General features: G+C 35.2%; 1 protein-coding gene across 1 annotated transcript; it reads left to right on the top strand.

Annotated features, from left to right (window-relative positions):
• Positions 1–9043: 9043 nt before the first annotated feature.
• LOC122293992 (formin-like protein 1) lies at positions 9044–15409 on the top strand. Its single transcript, XM_043102462.1, has 4 exons — positions 9044–12673; positions 12855–13054; positions 13700–13947; positions 14316–15409. Exons 1-4 carry the CDS (start codon positions 9282–9284, stop codon positions 15108–15110), a joined length of 4635 nt encoding a protein of 1544 aa, XP_042958396.1. The 5' UTR covers positions 9044–9281; the 3' UTR covers positions 15111–15409.
• The last annotated feature ends 8578 nt before the right edge of the window (positions 15410–23987 follow it).

Raw genomic sequence — 23987 nt, 5'->3', positions numbered from 1 at the left:
TATCTTGAGTCCTAGGGTGATTGTTTCTTCTTATTTCCTTTTTGCTTTATTGTTTGTCTCCTCCAACCAAAATGAGGGCCTTTATTGAGCATATGGAAAAAGATTCACGGTCAATAAATTAAAGAAACTGCCTGAATGCAACGTATGGTCAATAATTAATTGGTCCCAGGCAATAACGATGTCGTTGAACCACCAGAACCTGAATCTAACTCCCTATGATAGGTTTTAAAATTAGCTATTCATCATTTTCATATATTATACATTATAATTTTTTTTTATTCTTCTTAAACTAATTAATTTTTTTTATTCATCATTTATATATCATATATTTGATAAGAAGAAAAAATTAAAAAAATATATATGGTGTGTTGGGGTGACGAATAAAATTATTCTTTTAAAACACTTTATCCAGATGAAAGTTCTAGGCCTAAGGACAATTGTCCAACCTTATCTACTAGCTCTCTTATCAATTCGGAGATAGATCTCTACCGGATTACCTAAACCTTTTGGAATATTCACTCCGAATTTAATTACGAAGATGATGAATGATCGACAATTTTGGATCAGAAAGGTTAAATTAAAGAGAAATGGTAGTTACAGCAAGTGTTGTATAATTATTTTTTAAAAAAGTGAATAAATACATAATTTAAATAAAAAAGAATTAATTTTTTAAATATAGATTTTATTCTTTTTAAAAGTGATTACGTGCTTGCATACGAATTTTATGCACATTTTACAATAATATGTAGCATTATTCTGAATTAAAATAGTACATTGGGCATTTGTGATTCGTCAATTTGGGTTGGCATTTATTGGGTTCTAATTTAGATTCTAATTTAGTTCATGAGTTTTGGCTCAAGATAAATAATTTTAAAAGAAAACTATTTTAACGATTATATAAAAATAAATTTATAAATTGATATATTTAATATAATATGTTAGATTATAAAATTATTTTTATTAAAATAAATTTTATAAAATCGTATTAATTTATAAATTTATTTTATATAATCTATTTATTTCGCTAGCCGGTATTGTTCCAAAATGGTATCCATTATCACCGACACGAGATGGGGAGATGTAGCTGATAAATCCAGATTTCTAAAGCCTGAAAAGTAATTAATTAATTTAGATTTATTTTGAACATAACTCGGGATCCACGTAATGACAAAGAAAACATGGAGATGATGTAAGGAGATCTGATGGAGATATCCCAAGGAGTCTTGGTCGTTGAGTTGTTTCTTCATGTGCAGTGTTTTGGCCACTCAGAAAAAGGGACGACAAAATCATCTTCATTATTTGATTATGGTAAATTCATGTGTCAAACAAATCAATCATAAAGGTAACGAGACAATCGAAAACTAGCCATGAATTTGTACCCTAAAATAAATGGTAAATGTCCAGCTTTATCTACTTTAGAGCATTCACATCGGTGCCTCTAAAGTCTAAAGCATCACTTTCCTATAATTTGAGATTTATTTTACTGTTTTAATCCAAATATTCCTTATATCTGAATGCCTAATTTATGATTTTAAGCTGTAACAATTATTCTTTGCAAGAATTTTTAAAACGATATTGAAAATATTTACTTCCTCAAATCATTAAAAAATAAATAAATTAATTAAATTAAAATATATAAATGGACACATTTAGAAGTCATACTAGTATTTTTCAAAATTAATATACATTGCACCAACATATGTAATTAAAAGTTATAAAAAAAATGATATTTATAGTATTAAGATGTGTAAACTCCACACACTCATTTAAAAAAAAAAATAGATAAATTTAAGACCCATATAAAAAATAATTTTTTTATTAGTGAACTCTAATTTTTTTTAAAATGAGTAAGTGAAACTTGGACGCTCTAAAATTTTATCTAGCATTATTTGTAAAAAAACAAGAAAGACAAAAAACAAACTTATTTGCAAACTCTCTTATAGACAAACCAAGAGACACTAATGATGTGAGAGATGTAGATATCTGCCGCATCAACTATAAGTTTAATTTTTTTACAACTTCATTAGGTTTACAACAAATAGTATGTTTACAAAATTTAAAATCATTTTTTATTTGTTATTCTTAAAATGAAAATTTACTTATTATTATTATTATATTATTATTATCCTTTCAACAACATTAAATTATTAACTCAAGTTATAATATTGCATCATCAGACGACAGAAAGATGATGCTAAGACGGTAGAAATACGATAAAGAATAGCATTACTATTTTCAAAGAACGTAATGATATTTACAGTTATTTATATAATTTTTTGTTTAAAAGTAAGTAAATATATAATTTATAAAAAAAATTAATAATAAATTTCATTCTTTTTCAAAATAATTATACAATATTTACCCCTTCAATACCTTTAGGTAGCATTAGTGCATTACTTTCTAAGATTAGAAGGGTAATCCATTCCATGCGTGCCATCGATCCCTTTTTCAGGCAATGTTGTATTACCGTTGTCTTCTGCATTACACTTTATCTGTCTTGTTTTCTTTTCTTTTCTTCTTTTTTTTGGATTTTTCTCTTTTCGTGGGTATCCTAAAAAGTGCATAATTTTTCATATAAAGATGTGCTATAAAATGACATAAAATAGAAAACAAAGGTTTGGTGGGCAACGTTTTCAAAAGCAGCTTTGTCCGATTGTATCATTAATATTCCACCCACATACCAATACTATTACTCAACCTCTTTCACTATCTCTTAATGGAGTAAGCAGTAGCACCATTTTATTTGTTCAAGGAAACAGCGTTTCAACATCATTCTGTTATATTCCCTCCTCTAAGTCATACATATATTATATAGACATATGAGAAATAATATTTTCAATCTTAGGTATTCAAATTTTGCATTTTTAAAAAAAAAAAAATTGATAAATCTAAGATTTATATAAAAATTTTATTTTTTAATAATAAATTCTACATTTTTTAATAGAAATATATAAAATTTACACACCCTAAAATTATATTTAGCATTACTTATATATAGGATTGTGAAGTCCCAATTGATCTACAACTAGTTAATATTAAGAAGATACACTTAAGTTTTTTTTTTTTATGATATTTTAATTATACTAGATCCTGCAAATCTTTATTTGCAGTTATGATATTTGTAATTATAGAGTGCATAAATACTGTATATTTTTTTAAAAAAATAAATAAATATAAAATTCACATGAAAAAAATTAATTTTTTAAATAATAAATATTTATTTTTTTTAAAATGATTATAAAGTATTTATACACTATAACATATATATACATTACAAGAAAAGTGATTTTTTATATCATTTAAATTTATCGTAAAAAATATAAAATGCATCGCTAATAAATATTCACGACTCAATTTGTATTGTTTGCAACTAATTTAAATAATTCAAAAAATTATTTTTCTTGTAATAGTAATACTCATTTATGCAAGGGGTGGGCGCAACAAAGAGTACTGCTGGATGCAGTCAAAGACAATATATAACACCTTCAACTATTTTTTACAGCAACAGTAGCTTTTCATATGAATGAAAGGTTGGTCCTAAACAATTATTAGACTCAAGTTGGCCTTGGTCGTCGTCGTCGTCTTCTTCTTCTTTTCTGATATCTGTCTTCTACTGTCCTCACATTGCCATATCTTTTGCTCAATTAAGCTTTTCATGTTTATGCTGTTCATTATCTTGACGTGATGTGATTTGATATGAAATATTATATTATAAAACTATTTTCTTTTATTATTTTCTTATTATAAAAGAACGGTTGTTTATAGATATATTTTTATATAAATTCTTTGTGTCGATAACCATGGGCAATTTTGATTTGGTGCTGAAAAAGTAGAAGACACCTACATAAAATGGTAATCACCATAATATGAAAATCATTTGAAGACAATGTACGTGAGGTCTCCAGTCGGATATAAATCAGTTTTAACATTATAAGTGAACTGTTCTTTTGATACAAGACAGACTAACTTTGGAAAAATCATTTCGTTAATTATTTCTAAAATGATTTGTGCAATTAGAGAATGCAAGTCCAGTATAAGTTCTTAGACAAAAAATATTTGATAATAAGGGTTTCTCTATTTTTTTAAAGAATTTGCACGAAACTTATATATCCAAAACCCACATTCGGCGTTACTGTAATTATTATAGTTTTAGAACTTGAAATTATAGTTGGGAACATTGAAAATGTTGGTGATAAATTATGTAAATGTTTTTTTCCCGGATGATGCTCTTTTTTTCTGTCTGTTTTTTCCCGTCACTTTGAGAAGAAAATCCATTTTCAGGTACTGGAATCAATCACAGAGTTTTTAAGGCCAAAAAGCTCTTTTTCTTTTCGATATTTATGAATAATTTTATTTAAAAAATTTTACTTTACATTTTATTTATACGATATAATAAATTATTTTATATATAATTATTTTTACTTATTTTTTATATATTTAATTAATATAATCGGTTAAAATAATTATTTTATATTAAAAAAGTGATATAATTAATCATATAAATAAAATATATAAAAAAAATTGTATATAAAATTTTGATAGTGATACCTTCCAATGATACTGTTCGTTCATATATCTTAAAGATTGGTTACTTTAAGGAGGAAGACGTACAAGAACAAAGATGCTATTACTGTAACAAGGCACGCCTTATCTTTTTAATTCATTTTCAAGTGTTTTACACTTTAAACCTAACCCAATCTTCAGAAAAGAAACTTCTCGAATGGTTACAAAAACAACGGCAGCTTGAAATCAAACTACCAGTCAATAGATTCATCATTGAAAGGCAAAGTAGAAAAGGGAAAAAGCTTAGTGATTCCAAAAATAATAATAAAAGGGCATAAAGAAAGGGGCATTGAGGTTTCATTTCTTGCTGGTATTATTCCTTGGTTTCCTTGTGCTGAATTTAAGAATTAATGCATGGGAAGGGAATGTTTTGGGTTAATTACCGACAACATTAATGTTTACATGTGGAGTCCAAAGCTGTCCATTTGTCCAGTTGTAAATAGATTACTTTAGTTAAAAGAAAGAAAAATACTTCAATCACAAATTGATGTATTTGGATGTATATGTCAGATTATAAAATTATTTTTATTATAAAATAGATATAATAAATCATATAAAATCACGTCAGTTTGTTGATTTATGTTTGTATAATCTTCTTGTGTATATAGCACTTACCGAGAAAATAAATACCACATATTATTCTCTTATCTCATTTTATTCACTTTATATAGAATGTGACACTTTTATTATTTTTAAATTATACTTTATTTAAAAAAAGAAATTAAAAAAGTTATAGACAATAGCAGTCCTTAGAATAGAATGTAAAACATTGGCAGGTGAGCTTTAACCAAGTTAGGCTTGCCATGAAGCATCCTTGCACCCGAGTAGTTGTCATCTTAACAAATGAGTCAGCGAAGGATATCATCCATCTTAATACAACATTTTTGTATCAGTCAAAGAGAACTGAGTCCAAATATATATATTTATATATATAAATGATATTTACAGTTTCAAAATATATAAATTTAATATACTCATTTTTTTAAAAATAAGTAGATTTAAGACTCACATAAAAAAATTAATTTTTAATAATAAACCTTTTTTTTTTTCAAAAAGATTACAAAAAGCTTGAAGCCATGGAACTGTATCTAGTATTAGTTATTGAAAAAGAATAATCTTCATAGTTATAATTCGAGCTTTTTAAAATCATTATAAAGGGTAAAAAAACTTCCCTCCTAAGTAATGACTTTGACGGTATTATGATGAATTTGTTCTAATGTCATTTGTAATAACCTAAGACATGCACAAGTCACACATGGGTATTATTTTTTTCTTCAAAATAAAGGGATGTGAGAGAGATTAGCGTAGCAACCCTTTCTTTGTGTGACCATAAGAGCTTCTCTCTACTATGGAACTTCTGATTTGAGCCATAGTTATTGTCTTAAAGGCAAGTCTATCATGACAACTTTCAAAGTATCTAGCTGATCCAAAGCACATCTTATAGCCCAAAGATCAGGTTTTATTATTAAAAGTAGTTTTAACTTATGTTCTAACTTAAACTTTTGATCTCAAAATCATGAAATACCAGTTTGTACCATCTAAGCTACCACTTTGGTAGTAGCTCGCATATGGGTATTTACTTCAAAACAACTAGTCAAACTTATAATTAGAGCTCTTCATAGTCATTATGTCAAAAAAAAAACTCTTCATTTTAAATAATATCTAATGGTATTCACCACTTTCTTATACTCATTGGAAACATCATGAATCAATTCAATCTGGTTGGAGTAAAAAATGGTCAATTTCTTGGGCTTAGCTCATTTTTCTAGTTGACAGTCCAATGAGTCAAGATTGAGTGCATAAACTAAGGTTAGAAGCAACATGTTCTGAAATTTTTAAATGATGTCGTTTCAAAATGCAGCCATTGCATGCCATCCTCCTCCGGGTGAAACTACCTTCCTACTCATTGAATTGTCTTACACAGGAATCATTGTCCTCCTCCTTCACTTCAGAATAATTTTATTTTCTTTGTATTGAAAAAAGGGTCATAGATCTACACGAGTAAAATAATACAAGAAACCAGGACCATCAATCTCTTATGCAGATCCATACATGAATAATAAATTACAGAAACAATCATTTTTTAGGTTATTGACCAATGTTTTTGCATGCCCATTATTAAAACCCAAGTGCATGTGCTGGTGCACTCCATCAAATCAACCATGCACTCCTGAGTTTGAATTCATATATATATATATATATATATATTTTGAGAAACATTTTGGCACAATTTTATAAAAATAAATTTATTAACTCACGATTATGTATTAAAATTATAAAATTATTTTTATTATAAAATAGATTTAATACTTTATATAAAATTTATTAATTTATAAATTTATTTTTATTAAATCTTTTTATAAATACAGCACTTATAATTCTTTATTATGCTAAATATTCTAATGTCATGTCATCTTAATGCATTTAGTCTATTGGTATATCTCTTTTGCTTTTTCAGTCACAAAGCAGTCACTAGCTGCTTTGGTTATATAAAATCAAATTATCTTATCTAATATAATCATTATAATTTTTTTAAATTTTTACATAAAATATAATAAATAGTTTAACTTTTTTAAATCTCAAAACATAGTTAATATTAAAAAATTATATTATAACGATATTTCATTCAACTTTTAACAAAAAATCTCATCTCATATTAACTGTATAATTATACGATGTGGAGATTATCATTTCTCATTTTCTAAATTTACATCTTCTTTCTTTTACAAGATAAATGAGACTCGATTTTATAATTCTTTTGCAACAATAAGTGAGTCGGCAACTATATTGTTTAATCAATTAGCCTATTAGAGAACTGTCCCAAGACGAAAAAAATATTGTTTAGAAATCCATACAAACCACCCCACTTCCAACTTCTTAACATAAATAAAGATTTTATTCCATCTCCCATTAAAATGCACTAAAAATTGGGATGTATGAGGATTATTTTAAAAGAATAGAGAAGGATTTTAAACAGTGGGTTAAATGATGTTTTTGAAAAATCTATTAAAAGAAAAAAAATAAGAAAAAGTTAGACTTTTCGTTAAGGAGATGTTTATATAATGAGATGAGATGAGATAATTTTATATGAAAATTGAATGAAATATTATTAAAATATTATTTTAATATTAAAAATAAATAAATTATTTATTATATTTTATATAAAAATTTAAAAAATTATAATAATAAAATGAAATAAAATGATTTTTCAATACAAATGACTTCCAAAACTTTACTATATGTATTAAACAGGATAAATTAAATTATAAATACTGTATAATTGACAAAATTTCAAAAAAATTAATGAGATATAAGTTTTAAATGTCTATAATTTTTTATGAGAAATGATATTTGTAATCGTGTGCAAGCGGTGTGCAGTTATTTTAAAAAAAATGAATTAATATGGGATCCACATAAAAAACTAACTTTTTAATAATAGATCTCACTCTTTTTTAAAGTAATTACATAGCATTTATAATTTTACGATTATATATAATATTATTTATTTTTTATTTATAAAAAATAAATTTTACAGTAAAAAGGTACGAAAAGATTCCATTTTTATTGATAAAATGTACTATTATACAGAAAACTTGCAGAAAATTTATGCATGGGAATCGCATTTAGGGCCTTTTCACTGCCATTACTCTTCAAACAGATACATCCAAAGTCCGATGAAGAGCCAGGAGGTATAACACGATGGCAGAACAGGGCCGTTTTCATTGACCCACATAAAGACAGTGACAGTGAGAAGGTGAATGTCTCTGAGTCTCTGGCGCAATCAACTGAATTCCCACTCCTATGACAGTATGACTACCATTTCTCTCAACTTCTTCAATCTGTTGTCACTTTCTCATAAAGTATTTAAATTAAAAATAAAATCAATTTAATTATATGATAACAAAAAAGGAATGGTGTTTTACTTTGGGGGGGAAAAATCAAAAAACTCTTCTGCTAAAAGTTGACGGCTGCCTCAAAAGTCTATCCCTTTTCTTTAACCAAAATGCTTCACACGGGGAACTAAATTGCTTGATGCATGGGATTGATAACTAAAAAATAAATAAATGAAATTAAAATATAAGAATTATATAAAAATATATTTATAAATTAATATATTACATCGTATTAAAATATTATTTTTATTATAAAATAAATTTATGAAATCACATAAAATTATATTAATTTATATATTTATTTTTAGATGCTCTCTTTATTAACGTGGCACTTCAGTCTTAACGTAAATTTAAATTTACAAATTAATATAATTTATAATAATAAAATTATTTTTATTATAAAATATATTTAATATTTCATATAAAATTATATAAAGTTGTAAATTTATTCAAATCTATGTTAAAATCTATCGCTTCTCATTTAATTTATTTTTCATGCACATGAATAATGCAAAAAACATAGATATTACCAGCAAAATCTGAGCTGGATCCACACTACCCATGATTTTACCCTTTACCTTTTCTCCTCTTTTCTTTAGATTCAACCTTTTCCCGGTTGCTTTCCTCATCTGCTTCCCACTCTCACACACACACACACACAAAATCACAGAGCACTGATCACACAAACACAATCACAGAGCACTGATGTGTCTTCTCTCTCTCTCTCTGTTTCTGCATTCTCTGTGTCAGTCTCTTCCTCTTTTCCTCCTCGGCTGAGCTGAGAGAGATTGAGAGAGAGATTGGGTGTAAAAAGCTTTGCCCACAATGCCCACCTTCTTTTTCTTCTTCCTTCTGCTCTTATTCTGGGCACCTCTGCAGTTATCCTGCACCAACTCCATTGTTGGCCGCAGAATTCTCCACGAGCCGTATTTGCCTCTCGGCTCTGTCCCGCCTTCTCAACCTCCTTCTCCATCTCCCCCATCTTCTCCCACTACCCCCAAGTACCCTTTTTCCACTTCCACCCCAAACCAGTCTCAGTTTTTCCCGTCCTATCCCCCGCCCCCTCCTCCTCCCTCCCCTGCCACCTTCGCTTCCTTCCCTGCCAACATCTCATCCCTCATTCTCCCTCAATCCCCCTCTTCCAAGCATACTTCTTCCAAGCTCGTTGCAGTCTCTGCCGCTGCTGCCGTTTCAGCGGTCGTATTCGTCGGGGCTGCGGTTTTCTTCCATTTCCGGCGCCGTGGTTTCGCCGAAGACAAGACTTTGAGGTCCGATAACAGTAGCAGGTTGTTCCCGGAGAATGCCGAAGAAGGTAATGGGACTATCACCGTCGCCGCCAGCAGTTCCGAGTTTCTGTACCTAGGCACGCTTGTCAACTCTCGGGGAATCGATGATAGCTGCGTTAACGCTAACGTCGGAAATGGTGATGGCGGCGACGGCGGCGATTTGGATACTCGGAATCTGAGTTCTCCGGAGCTCCACCCGCTTCCGCCACTTACTCGGCAGAATTCTATGGTTGTTGGCGGCAACGAGGAGACAGAGGAGGAAGAAGAGTTTTACTCGCCTAGAGTGTCGTTGAGTGTCACTGGATCAGGTTCCCGGTGCTTGTTTCTGGCCGAGGAGAAAAAATGCAGCGATTCCAGTTCCTGTTCGTATCCATCTTCGACTTCCGGTTCGCCTGCTCGGTCTCACTCGATTAGTCTCTCTCCGCCTGTCAGTTTGAGCCCCCGAAGATTGCAACCCAACTCTGCACAGCCACAAGCACCAGATGCATCTCCAAGACCATCGAACGACGCTAATTCTAGTAAAAATGTGGTATATTCATCTTCGGCATTCTCGACTCCAGAGAGAGCTGTTGACAGAAACCCAGATGCGTCTTTGGGAGCATGGAATCAACAGGTTAGGTCAACTACTTTTCCGTTGGACAATCACCAGGATGCGTCTCCAAGAAAATCAAATGTTTCGGATCAAATATCTCCGACTTCGAGGATACTTGATTTAGCTTTATCACCCAATGCTTCAGATCGGAATCTCCGGCAGTCTCCCACACCTTCACTTCCTTCTTCATCACAATCTCCGCCATCTTCGCCGAAGCGTAAGTTGGAGGGAAATTCACCGACAAGATCCTGTCTTGAGGAGTCCCCTGAGAGAACTCTCAGTGCTACATCTCAGCTGCATTGTATTCCGTCTCCTCTACCTTCGAGGATCCTTGATTTACCTTCATCACCCAATGATTCAGATCGAAGTAATATGCAGTCTCCAACAACTTCACTACCTTCTTTATCGCCATCTCCGCCATCTTCGCCGGAGCGTAATTTGGAGGGAAATAAACCAGCAAGATCCTGGCTTGAGAAGTCTCCAGAGAGAACTCATAGTGCTTCGTTGCAGCCGAATTGTATTCCGTCTCCTCCGCCTTCGAGGATCCTTGATTCAGCTTTATCAGCCAATGCTTTGGATCGAGATGACCAGCAGTCTTCCACACTTTTACTACCTTCTCCATCACCATCTCCGCCATCTTCGCCGGAGCCTAATTTGGAGGAAAATACAACAAAAAGGTCCTGGCTTGAGGAGTCTCCGGAGAGAACTCTCAGTGACTCATTGCAGCCGCATCTTATTCCGTCTCCTCCGCCTTCCAGTATCCTTGATTTAGCCTTATCACTCAATGCTTCAGATCGACATCACTGGCAGTCTCCCACAACTTCACTACCTTCTTCATCACCATCTCTGCCATCTTCGCCGGAGCGTAACTTGGAGGAAAATACACCGGCAAGATCCTGGCTTGAGAAGTCTCCAGAGCGAACTCTCAGCGATTCATTGCAGCAGAACCGTATTCCGTCTCCTCCGCCATCGAGGATCCTTGATTTAGCTTCATCACCCAATGCTTTGGATCGAGATCACCGGCAGTCTCCCACACCTTCACTACTTTCTTCATCACCATCTCCGCCATCTTCGCCGGAGCGTAACTTGGAGGAAGATAAGCCAACAAGATCCTGGCTTCAGAAGTCTCCAGAGCGGACTGTCAGTGACTCATTGCAGCAGAATCGTTTTCCGTCTCCTCCGCCTTCGAGGGTCCTTGATTTAGCTTCATCACCCATTGCTTTGGATCGAGATCACAGGCAGTCTCCCACACCTCCACTACTTTCTTCATCACCATCTCCGCCATCTTCGCCGGAGCGTAACTTGGAGGAAGATACGCCAACAAGATCCTGGCTCGAGAAGTCTCCAGAGCGGACTCTCAGTGACTCATTGCAGCAGAATCCTACTCCGTCTCCTCCGCCACCGAGGATCCTTGATTTAGCTTCATCACCCAATGCTTCGGACGAAGGTCACCGGCGGTCTCCCACACCTTCACTACCTTCTTCTTCACCATCTCCGCCATCTTCGCCCGAGCGTAATTTGGAGGAAAATACACCAAGAAGATCCTGTCTTGAGAAGCCTCCAGAGAGGACTCTCAGTGCTTCATCACAACCGCGTCGTATTTCGTCTCCTCCGCCTTCGAGGACCCTTGATTTAGCTTCATCACCCAATGCTTCGGATGGAGATCATCGGCAGTCTCCCACACCTGCACTACTTTCTTTATCACCATCTCCGCCATCTTCGCCGGAGCGTGACTTGGAGGATACGCCAAGAAGATCCTGTCTTGAGAAGTCTCCAGAGCGAACTCTCTGTGCTTCATCACAGCGGCACCGTAGTCCATCTCCTCTGCCTTTGAGGATCCTTGACTTATCTTCATCGCCCAGTGCTTCGGATCAAAATCACCGGCAGTCTCCCGCACCTTCACTACCTTCTTCATCACCATCTCCGCCATCTTCGCCGGAACGTAATTTGGAGGAAAATACACCGACAAGATCTTGTCTTGAGAAGTCTCCAGAGAGAACTAACAGTGCTTCATCACAGCCGCATTGTATTCCACCTCCTCCACCGCCACCGCCACCTCCGCTACCCATGCACGGACACTGGGAAACTCCAGATCCTTCAACACCCATTGCTCACTCCAAACCCATCTCTCAGCCGCCCGCACTCATACCGCCTTCGAGGCCTTTTGTATTGCAAAACCCAACACAGGTTTCTCCAATTGAGTTGCCACCCAGTTCTACATCCACAGAGAAGAGTGAGGAAACTCCCAAGCCCAAGTTGAAGCCGTTACATTGGGATAAAGTAAGAGCCAGCTCTGATCGTGAAATGGTGTGGGATCACCTCAGATCTAGCTCTTTTAAGTAAGATACTCATTTCTCACTCATTCACTCACTCTTTCTTATCTCGTACTAGCTCTTTTTTTTTATCAATTGCTTTCCTTTTACTCCTTTTTCATGTTATAATTGGCCTATAATTGTCCGGTTCTCTACTTGTTCAAATCGTATGCCTGGACTTAAGTATGTAGAATTGGGGTGGTTGCAGATTGAATGAGGAAATGATCGAGACATTGTTTGTCGTGAGCACACCGAACCCAAAGCCTAAAGAAACAACTCCACGCTCGGTTCTTCCTTCACCAAATCACGATAATAGAGTGCTTGATCCCAAAAAGTCGCAGAATATTGCAATTTCGTTAAGGGCCCTTAATGTTACCACAGAGGAAGTCTGTGATGCCCTTTTAGAAGGTATACGTTTTCCCCGTTAATTTTGATGTTGATTTCTTGTTTTCTCGGTTTTGAGAATGTTGTTGGTTTTGTTGGCATGACTTCACTTATGCAAACTTTATGATGCGGACATGTTAACTGTTTCGTACTAAACAGTGTAAACTTGTTTCTTTGTTGTCAAGAAGCCATCATTAAGTAAGGTGGATCTGTAACTTTTTAGACATTGATTTACTTCTGCTGGGGAAGTAACTTTGCTCGCATTATTCTATCGTGGAATTTCCAATTATGGGTACAATTTGCGATGTTTCAGTTGTTATTCTGAGTGGTGGTAGTTGATACTGGTAGGTGCTGGAAGTGATGTTGAAGTGGAATTTTTTTTTACCCTGAAGGTTGATACAGTTCAGAAGCTTAATTTCTATCGATTCTGAGTATAAAGAAACCCCATTAATCTTCCAAACTCAGACAATTGTCTTTGTTCCTCGAGTAGATAACTGAATACTGGTGGGGTGCTGCATCAATAATCTTCCTATGTCCAATTTGTCTTTCAATGTAGCAAATGGAGCGGTAGAGGTTCTTGTGTGTAAAGTTATGGATGAGAAGAGTTTTTGCTATTACTGAGACGCTGAACAAGCTGCTAAAATGATATATGTTTCTTTTCAAATGCAGGAAATGCAGAAACACTTGGTTCTGAAATACTGGAAAGTTTGCTGAAGATGGCTCCTACCAAAGAAGAAGAATGGAAACTGAAGGAGTACAAAGATGATGATTCAGCAATTAAGTTTGGCCCAGCTGAGAAATTTTTGAAGGCACTGCTTGATGTACCTTTTGCATTTAAAAGGGTGGTTGCAATGCTTTACATAGCTAATTTTGAGTCTGAGATTGAGTACCTCAAAAAATCTTTTGGAACTCTAGAGGTAAGTCATCTCTCTCTCTCTCTCTCTCTCTAAACATCACTCACGCACACAAGCCACGTGATCACTTTTTTTTGTTCTTGATTTTTTTTTGAGTACATGTTGTGTGCTACCTTCATGTGCTAAGAAGAAAAGAGACATCACGTGGTATCCTTTGGCCGGTCATGCTATTTGGCAGCCACATTGCATGGTGTTATGGATTCCCTCCCCCCTTCTCTCTCTTCCTCCTCCCAAATGAGTTACTCACCAATTGGATCACCTGGTGACCTAACTATACATAAAGAGATTCAGTCATCAAGAACTCTCTTGCTAACGTAGGAGGAAAATGCATTTTTCAATCCATCTAATTGGTTTGCCATTTTCATTTACAGGCTGCTTGTGAAGAACTGAGAAACTGCAGGATGTTTTTGAAGCTTCTAGATGCTGTGTTAAAGACTGGGAACCGCATGAACATTGGGACAAACCGTGGGGATGCCCATGCCTTCAAGCTCGACACACTTCTCAAGCTTGTTGATGTCAAGGGTTCAGATGGAAAAACCACTCTTTTGCATTTTGTTGTACAAGAGGTTATCAGAACAGAAGGTGCTCGACTCTCAGGTACCAACCAAACTCCAAACTCTACTTTGAGTGAAGATGCCAAGTGTAGGAAGCTTGGCCTACAAGTTGTCTCTGGTCTGAGTTCGGAGCTTACCAATGTGAAGAAAGCTGCTGCAATGGACTCTGATGTGCTTAGCAGTGAAGTCTCCAAGCTTTCTAGGGGGATTGGGAACATTGGCGAGGTTGTGCGATTAAACGAGACAACAGGATTGAATGAAAGCAGCCAGAAATTCTCAGAGTCGATGAACAAATTCATGCAAATGGCTGAGGAGGAGATTATAAGAATTCAAGCCCAAGAAAGTGTTGCTCTGTCTCTAGTGAAGGAGATTACAGAATACTTCCATGGGAACTCAGCCAAGGAAGAAGCTCATCCCTTCAGAATCTTCCTAGTCGTTAGAGACTTTCTTACCATTCTTGATCGGGTCTGCAAGGAAGTTGGCATGATAAACGAGCGAACAATAGTTAGTTCTGCCCATAAATTTCCAGTTCCAGTGAACCCAATGCTGCCACAAGTTATTCCTCCAAGGCGGCAGTACAACTCCTCGGATGATGAGACTGCATGTCCTTAGTTTTATGGCTCATATCAGGGCGACCTTAAAACTGCATCTAGCTACTCTTGAAAACAGGTTGTGCATAGGAAAGGTTGGAGCTCGTATGGTTCTAACTACTTGTAATTTAATTTATATATTTTTCTTTGAATCTGTATAAATCCATGTAAAAGAGCTTGATTTCGTCCTATAGATAATATACAGAGAATAGGTTTTTTTCTTCCCCTACGTAGAACAAGTGAATACGATAAATTTTTGGGATATGTATTGTAAGCGTTTGAACAATTATCAGTGGCAATACAAAATGCAGTTCAATATAAGGTCATTGACTCCAGCTTTAATTTTTGGTAGGGTGTACATCCGGTCCGGTTTGGAACTGGGAAATTCCGTAGTTATTCACCCGGATTGGATCCAGGTGGGTAATATTATTCTACCCATCCAAAACCAGTTATAGATTCGATTATTTAACCGATTATCTGTAACAGGGTGTTTTTAAAAAAAAAAAAAAAATTCATTTCAAACTATCTTTTTTGTACATGCAAAACCGCATCTAAAAAAATAGTTTTAAAAAAAAAAAATAGAGTTAAAACCGGATATCGGTTACAATCCGAGTATCAAATTCTAATTTTACTTGAGTGGATATCTATCCGGTTTTTTAAATTCGGATATTCAGATCCGTATTGGATGCAAAGTCCTAATTTTTGGAAGATATTTCTTTGAGTTCAGAATTAATTCTTCTTAATAAGGTTTAAGATGCTTGTGTTTTCCCAATCAACTGATATATATACATGATGTCTGGATTAAGATTCTTTTCATGGTAGAAAACTTGGATATGTAGGATCTTCGTATATGCCCATTACTTCACAAGTCCAGTTGAGAATTGAATCAGATAGCAGTCACCAGCTGAGAACAGCTGCTGCACCCGTTGTTCATAACACAAGTAATACCAAAAGAGAGATGCTTTTAACCGCAAAAGATTTCAAAGTAAACTGAGACATATCTTAATGTAATATGTTAGATTATAAAACTATATTTATTGTATAGTAAATATATAACGTATCATATAAAACTATATTATCCTATGAGTTTATTTTATAGAATCTGTTTCTAAGTGCAACGCTTCTCATAGTAGTCATCATTAAGAAAGACATAAAAGATATGATAAATATTAAATATTGTCACGTCGATATAGTGGGATATGATAAGATATTAATGTAGTTTTTAAAATTACTCAACTTAGGTATGTTTGGGTATTGAGATAATCTTAAATAATATGTAAATAGTAATAAAAATAATAATAAAATATTAAATAATAATAAATAGTAGTAATGAGTATTAGTCGAGGTGATAACTCGAGGTGTGCACAAGTTGATTTGGACACCTACGGATATATTAAAAAAAAAAAAGTCCTTAATGAGTAGGAACTTTGATGAAATATTTGCAGTTCTTCCGATAAGCACCTAGATCAATTAAATCGTACAAATATCTATATTCAGAGTTCTTTCGTTTTTTTTTTCTTTTTTCATTGTTAGCTGCACCAAAACACTACTGAAGTGTTGGACTTTAGTGGATCCTAGTTTGGTTTTGCAATGATTGAGACTCAAGAAAGTGTAATTGATTTTGTTTAACTTGGTCACTCTATCTGAAGTGTTAGATTTTGTTACATGTGGATGAGTTTTTAACTGTTATATTATGTTCACATATGCAACTTGAGGTGGATGGAGTCAGCTAGGTATCTTGTTCAGGACACAACCGTGGCTATAAATCAATGTACTTGGGGAAAATCTGATTGATGACTAAAACTACTAGCTACCGTATAAATTTGATGGGAAAGTTTGTAAAATATGTGGACTAATTTACAAGTATTGGCAACGCGTATGGCTGTTAGAAAGTACAGCGGAAAGTACCTCAAACTTAGATAGGTCTCAAGAACCAAATGAGGGGGGCTATACATAGCCCACCCTACACGGTTATCCTTGAAGGCCAGCCTTAAACTGCCAAATAAATGGCAGTAACGCATGGCCTTTAAGCCATGCGCTATGAGCAAGTAACACATGGCTTAAAGCCATGCGTTTACAAGCTGTGTAACGTTACTTGTGTTTGTAATGCACAAGATTGGGGGGGTTTGCCCACGTGGGTGCCCCCTCCATTCAACATCTCTCATTCGTACATAGTGGGCATGACCCTAGGTTTGCATTTCTCTAATGTTCTCAATCTTGTTTATACAAGCAGATAGACCGTGTGACCACCAAGCACATTTGTAGAAAGGTGGGAGTACATACACTAAATCTCTCCCAGAGAAGACTAGCAAAGTAACATCCTTAAAGTGTTTGGTCATATCCTAGACTCATTCGATCGCATCAGATCAAGCATTTTCAAAATCCTCTTGAGTTTAGAAAACTCAGAACAATGCTTGACTACCTCCAAATCATTTCAATATGTTCATAACCTTAGTCGCTACAGTATGTAGCGTCATAGTTTCATGTCAGCAAACAATATCGAAGATGCGATATCGAAGAATCTTTCCTTTGCACTCATATTATTCAACTTTAGTCGAATCGCTTTCCCAGCAATGCCTCTTTAGACTGTATTAATCATGGCCATAGACAACATGCCAAAGTAGCAAATATCACAACCTCCATCTCATGACATAGTCAAAAGTAAAGGACACTTAAAAAAAATGAGACTCACACAGTGAGAAAGAGGGGAACCATTTACTTACTTACTCATTTGGTCGAATAAGCATATGTAGTATGAAACATATGCTACAATGGATTTCTCTTTCTCAAAGAGCATATGTCTATATCAATACTGTATAGATCTTAGTCTAGTCGCTCCTTAAGCGTCTAATCCGAGTTCCTTCATTTTCTCGCCTCCAAGGCGTCAAAGAGGATATCACATCTAGCTAACCACAGGCTATATAGGTTGGCGGGTTGCCCATGCATAGTCCTCTCATTGGACCTCATCTTAGCTCCCACTAAAACGACATATATTTGTGTCAACTAACTTATCTATTTGGACAAGTATCTAAGAACACAATGTCTCGTCTTTACTTGCTTCTCAAGCGCTAGAGGCAATCGATCGTGTGAGTGAGCCGATCTAAGCCTGTTGACATATCTTATGTGTATATTAGAAAAACAATACGATAAAGACAATAACTAAATCATATTATATTAATATCCCAAAGGAAATGTTACATCTCAATGTCATTTGAAACACAAAATACATTTACAGTCTACGTAGTCCTAGATTCCTAACATGAGCCTCAAAGACATCTCTTGCTATGGGCTTCATTAAGGGATCAGCAACCATGCGACTTGTAGAGAGGTGTTTTAGAACCACTTCCTTTTGCGCTACCATATATCTGATATAGTGTATTTGATATCTATGTGTTTGGTTCTTCCATGATACTTAGAGTCCTTAGCATATGCGAGAGCAGTCATGCTATTGCAAAATATTGTCATTGGATTTGAAGTATTCGTGCCAATGTCTAAATACTTGAGGAAGCTCTGTAACCAAACAACTTCTTGAACTGCTACAAAACAAACTATGTATTTTGCCTCCATGGTGGATAAAGCTATACAGGGTTGTTTCTTGCTGCTTCATGTAATGGCGCCATTGTTGAGTAGAAAGGCATACCCAGTGGTTGATTTACGCTCATCTAGGTCACTGCCCCAATCGGCATTACTGTAACCTCTTACCTACAAATATGAACCTTGATAGCACATCACATAGTCTGCAGTTCCCTTGGGATATCGCATAATCCTCTTGACTACTTTCCAGTGAGCCAGTCTGGGGTTAGATTGGAATCTACTCACTAAGCCAACTGCATAGCATATATCAGGCCGAGTACACATCATTGCATACATTTGACTACCCACAATATTAGCATAAGGAACACGGTGCCATCTTTTCTTTTTCTCTTTGAGTCTTAGGACACAACTCTTTAGATAAGTTTTCGCTTTTTGCAACAGGGGTGTCAATGGGTTTACATCCATTCATTAGGAAACACTCGAGGACTTTCTTTATGTAAGTCTGTTGGGACAAACACAAAAGTCTTTTTGAGCGATCTCTGTAGATCTTAACTCCTAGAATGTATTCTACCTCACCCATATCTTTTATATCAAAATTGAAAGATAACCACTCTTTTGTGGCGACTATTAACCATTTATCATTTTCAGCTAGCAGTATGTCGTCAATATATAATGACAACATAATGAAACTCTTCTTGGAACTTTTGACATAGACACAATGGTCCTCTGTGATCATCGTAAATCCATTCGAAAGAATGGCTTGATGGAATTTGAGGTACCATTGCCTAGATGATTGTTTTAGGCCATATATAGATCGTTTGAGCTTGCACACTTTGATCTCTTGACCTTTAACCAAAAAGCCCATTGGTTGATCCATATAGATCTCTTCATCTAGTTTTCCATTGAAAAATGCTGTCTTAACATCCATTTGGTAGAGTTCCAAATCCATATTTGCTATTATAGCTAGAATCAGGCGAATTGAAGCAAATCTCACCACTGGTGAAAAAGTTTCCTCATAGTCTATACCCTCCTGTTGGGTATATCCTTTTACTACTAAGCGAGCTTTGTACTTATTTATCGATCCATCCGACTTGCGTTTGACTTTAATAACCCATTTGTTCCCAATAGTCTTACGCCCTGTCGGTAGATCAACTAGATTCCAGACCTGGTTAGTCTTCATAGACTCAATCTCATCATTAAGGGCTTTCATCTACTCATCTTTAGTAGAAGATGAGAGAGCCTCATGAACTGTCCTAGGCTCATCATCATCATGCGGAGCTACCATAAAAGCTTCTACACGGCTGAGGTTGTTGTGATTGATTGACAAGTGGTGTACTCCCACTCGGATTTAAGTCCTTTTTATTATTTGTAGGAGTTTAAAGAATTTCTTCTTCATTCTCAACTAAATTCCTTGGAGCACTTTCCTCTTATTCCACAATCTCATGAAGTTCTAAATTCCTATTAACCTCACCTCTACTTGAAAATTCATTTTCAATAAAGTCCATATCTCGTGATTCAATCTCAGTTACACTTCTATCAGTTTGTTCACCTATTAATACATACCCTTTAGAGTGTTCTGGGTACCTTATAAAGATACACATATTCCCTCTAGGGTCTAAGTTCCCATACTTATGAGAAAGATCATGAACAAAACTGTTGAACCCCATGGTTGCAAGTTACTAAAATTGGATTTCTCGCCGGTCCATAGTTCATATGGGGTGGAAGTTACTGATTTGGAGGGCACTCGGCTAAGAATATAGGCAGCAGTCAAAAGTGCATCCCCCTAAAAAGAAATTGGTAGGTTTGCTTGCGCCATCATTGATCTAACCATCTTAAGTAGTGTTCAATTTCTCCTTTCTGCCACACTATTTTGTTGCGTCGTACTCAGCATCGTTAACTGTCTTTTGATTCATTTTTCATCACAGAGCCTTTTAAATTGCTTAGAGAGATATTCTCGTCCTCGGTCAGTTCTTAGAATTTTTAAACTCTTGTCTAACTGATTCTCAATCATTCTTAGATATCGCCTAAAACATTCAAATGCTTCAAGCTTATGAGAGATTCAGTAGACATGACCGTAACGTGAAAAATCATCTATAAAAATGATGAAGTAGACACCTCCGTGTCTTGCCCTCATACTCATTGGACTACAGATGTCTGAGTAGACTAATTGTAGTGGAAAAGATGTCCTAGTGGCTTTTCCAAACGGTTTTCTTTTAGCTTTTCCCATTAGACAATATTCATATGTGGGTAAGATGACCCTAGCGAGATTGCCTATCAGGCCTTCTCTAACTAACAGAGTCATTCTATCTTGCCCTATATGGCCAAGCCTAACATGCCATATATATGAATCCAAATTATCAGCAGATGAAGAAAGAAAGGCAATAGATTCATTTATATTAGAATAAACCAAATCCAATATCATAAAACCTTCTTACAGAAAAGTATTGCCATAAAACACATGACCCAAATAAAAGGAAACATAATTGTTTTAAAAAACAATCCAAAAATCAAGTTCTAATAAAATAACAACTGAAAATAAGTTTCGTTGGATCCCGGGAGCGTATAGCACATTGTGGAGGAAAAGAGTGCAGCCACCCCGCAAGTCTAGCTTGTAGGTACCAAGTCCAAGTACCTCCACGCTAGTTCTATTCCCCACCTTGATATTACGGTTCCTAGTTGGAATCCGACGATAGTCCACAAATCCGACTCTATCTCGCGCTATGTACTTGGTAACTCCTGACTTAACAGTCCACAAAGGATAAGAGTGAGTAGCCATCACATGGCTAGTTACAAAAACAATGCGAGAAAAGTCAGAGTATACCTTCTTCGGCTCAGTGCATTCACGAGCGAAGTGACCAATCTTTTCGCAGTTGAAGTACTCTAATTTTGATTTGTTCTTCCCGCTCTTGCCCCTCTTGGTGAGTTGAGAAGTTTCTGACACCTTTTTAATTTGTCCAGCAGCTATCCCATTCTTGGACTTCTTGCGTTTAGGCTTTGATGCCTTGCGCGAACCAGCATTATCCACATAGGTCGTATGATTGGGCTTAACAGCTTCTAAGCGCTCAGTCTCCAATTCCAAGTGACGCGAGACATCATCAAAGTCTTTAATATTCTCGTTATGTGTTAGGTTCTGACTCATATTCTACCAAGAATTTGGTAGTGATCTTATCATTGCCTAGACTTGTTGTTCATCTGTCAGATTGTTTCCTGCCGACCTAAGTTCGTGGATCATAGTTGACATAGTCCTAAGATGCTGCTTCATCGTGTGGTTAAAGTGCATCTTATAGGAGTCGAAACTCATGGTTAATCCACGCAACCTAGTGGCTGAAGTTCCATCAAATTTCAATTTCAAAGCCTCCCACATGCTTTGGGCAGTATCATAGACCTCGAACTCACACATTAGATGATTGTGTATGCTGCTTAACATTATTATGTGTGCACACCGATTTTTCATAGCCCATCGAGTATAGGCTTGTTGATCTATTTTGTGTTGTTTTGAGTTTCCTTCCCCGGGCACAGTAAGCGTGTGAGATAAGGCTTCCAAGATCTCTTGCTTGTCTAAGACATATTGGATCTTGCAATGCCATATGTCATAGTTTTCCCCATCTAATTTCTCCCCTTTATTTAAGTCGGCAATAATACTCTTGGATGTTATTTCACTACAATACGCAAAGAAGAGATATTGCACACACACCTAAGAAATCTGCTGCATCCTTTCAAGCTAGAAAAAGAATAATTTAGACATTTCGTAAGATCGAAAAATCGCTAGGCTTCAGAATCATCTCTTACGCCACAATATCCAATTATTAAATTTCTAACCTAATTTCCATGCAAATTAAAAAACCAAATATGAGAGAATTTATCATCATAAATTTCAACCATACTCCCACTATCTTAAGTAGTCATCTAGCCCTAGTCACATGTAAAGACATAACCTACTAAAACCATAGTAACATTTTGGGCCAGTCTACAAGGACAGCTACCCAGACCATAGCAACATGTTGGGCCAGTCTACAAAGACAGCCAGACTACAGCAATCTGTTGGGTTAGTCTACAAAGATGGTTCATATAAGACCATTACAATCTATTTTTCTTGTTCCATCAGTGCATTTACAGTTCTTACTAGGGCCATTGTAGTCTTTTTGGTTATACAGTACATTTACAATTCTTACTAGGGTCACCATGGTCTTTTGGCTATACAGTGCATTTACAGTTGTTATTGAGATCACTACAATTCTTTCAGCCTATCATTCACACTGACAATTCTAACTAAGACTACTTAGTGAGATTTTCTATTTTTATCACTAAAAGAAATAAAGACTAATGTCTAAACATTCAAGTCTAACATTCATAGATGATAAAATAATCACATTTTCACATGTTCAATACACACATATATGTTATCACATTTAATCTAAAAATTAAATAAAAGATCACATGTAATATAACATTATGGAAAAAAAATATATATAACATGAATATAACCAAATATTCACATGTAATCACATTTAATCTAAAACATTAAATAAAAGATCACATGTAATACAACAATATATAAGCATATATTAAATCATGCCAAAAACATATATTAAACCGTGTGTGGGTGGTGAGAGCAGCACCGCTGCACAGCGGCTCAACTTAGACAGAAATGTTTTTTTAAAAAAAAAAAAAAAAAAAAAAAAAACCCTTATAGCACCACTTGTGCACGAACAACATAAAAAATAAAATGGCACATTTACAGTTTACGTGCATATGCAAATAAAAAATAAACTAGAAGCAACTATAAAAGCTCTGATACCAATGTTAGAAAGCACAATAGAAAATACTTCAAACTCAGATGGGTCTCAAGAACCAATGAGGGGGGCTATATATAGCCCACCCTACACGGCTGACCTTAAAGGCTAGCCTTAAACTACCAAATAAATGGCAGTAACGCATGGCTTAAAGCCATGCATTTACAAGTCGTGTAACACATTACTTGTGCTTGTAACGCACAAGATGGGGGGGTTTGCCCACGTGGGCACCCCTTCCATTTAACAGGTGAACTAATTCGTATTGAGTGTATGAGCAAAGAGTAGTGTTATTTTCATCAATGTATTGAGTGGGTGAGTCAATTATCATGTACTCGAAATTACCTACTGAATGGTATATGAAATGGTGCTATAGGTCGTATTTTGCTACTATGTGTCTCAGGATTGTGCTCATTGCCCATTATTCATGCACTCTGCTTGTTCTATTCGGATTACTCTGCATGTTCATGCACTCTGCTTGGTTCTTTTTGTAAATAAATAATTAGGATGTACAACTCAAGTGTAACCTCAATACCTTCTTTCATCGACTGGATTAACTTACAACTTCCACGTAC

This window comes from Carya illinoinensis, chromosome 14, assembly GCF_018687715.1.
Source record: "Carya illinoinensis cultivar Pawnee chromosome 14, C.illinoinensisPawnee_v1, whole genome shotgun sequence".
In the NCBI taxonomy this organism is placed as follows: Eukaryota; Viridiplantae; Streptophyta; class Magnoliopsida; order Fagales; family Juglandaceae; genus Carya; species Carya illinoinensis.
Note: the sequence above shows the minus strand (reverse complement) of the source record. Positions and strands in the feature narration are given on the sequence as shown.

Bases quoted from the DNA above. Each gene is read 5' to 3' on its own strand.
- LOC122293992 (XM_043102462.1), top strand. From the start codon at position 9,282: ATGCCCACCTTCTTTTTCTTCTTCCTTCTGCTCTTATTCTGGGCACCT. The intron at 12,674-12,854 runs GTAAGATACTCA...GGGTGGTTGCAG, and splicing joins CTCAGATCTAGCTCTTTTAA to ATTGAATGAGGAAATGATCG. The intron at 13,055-13,699 runs GTATACGTTTTC...TTTCAAATGCAG, and splicing joins CTGTGATGCCCTTTTAGAAG to GAAATGCAGAAACACTTGGT.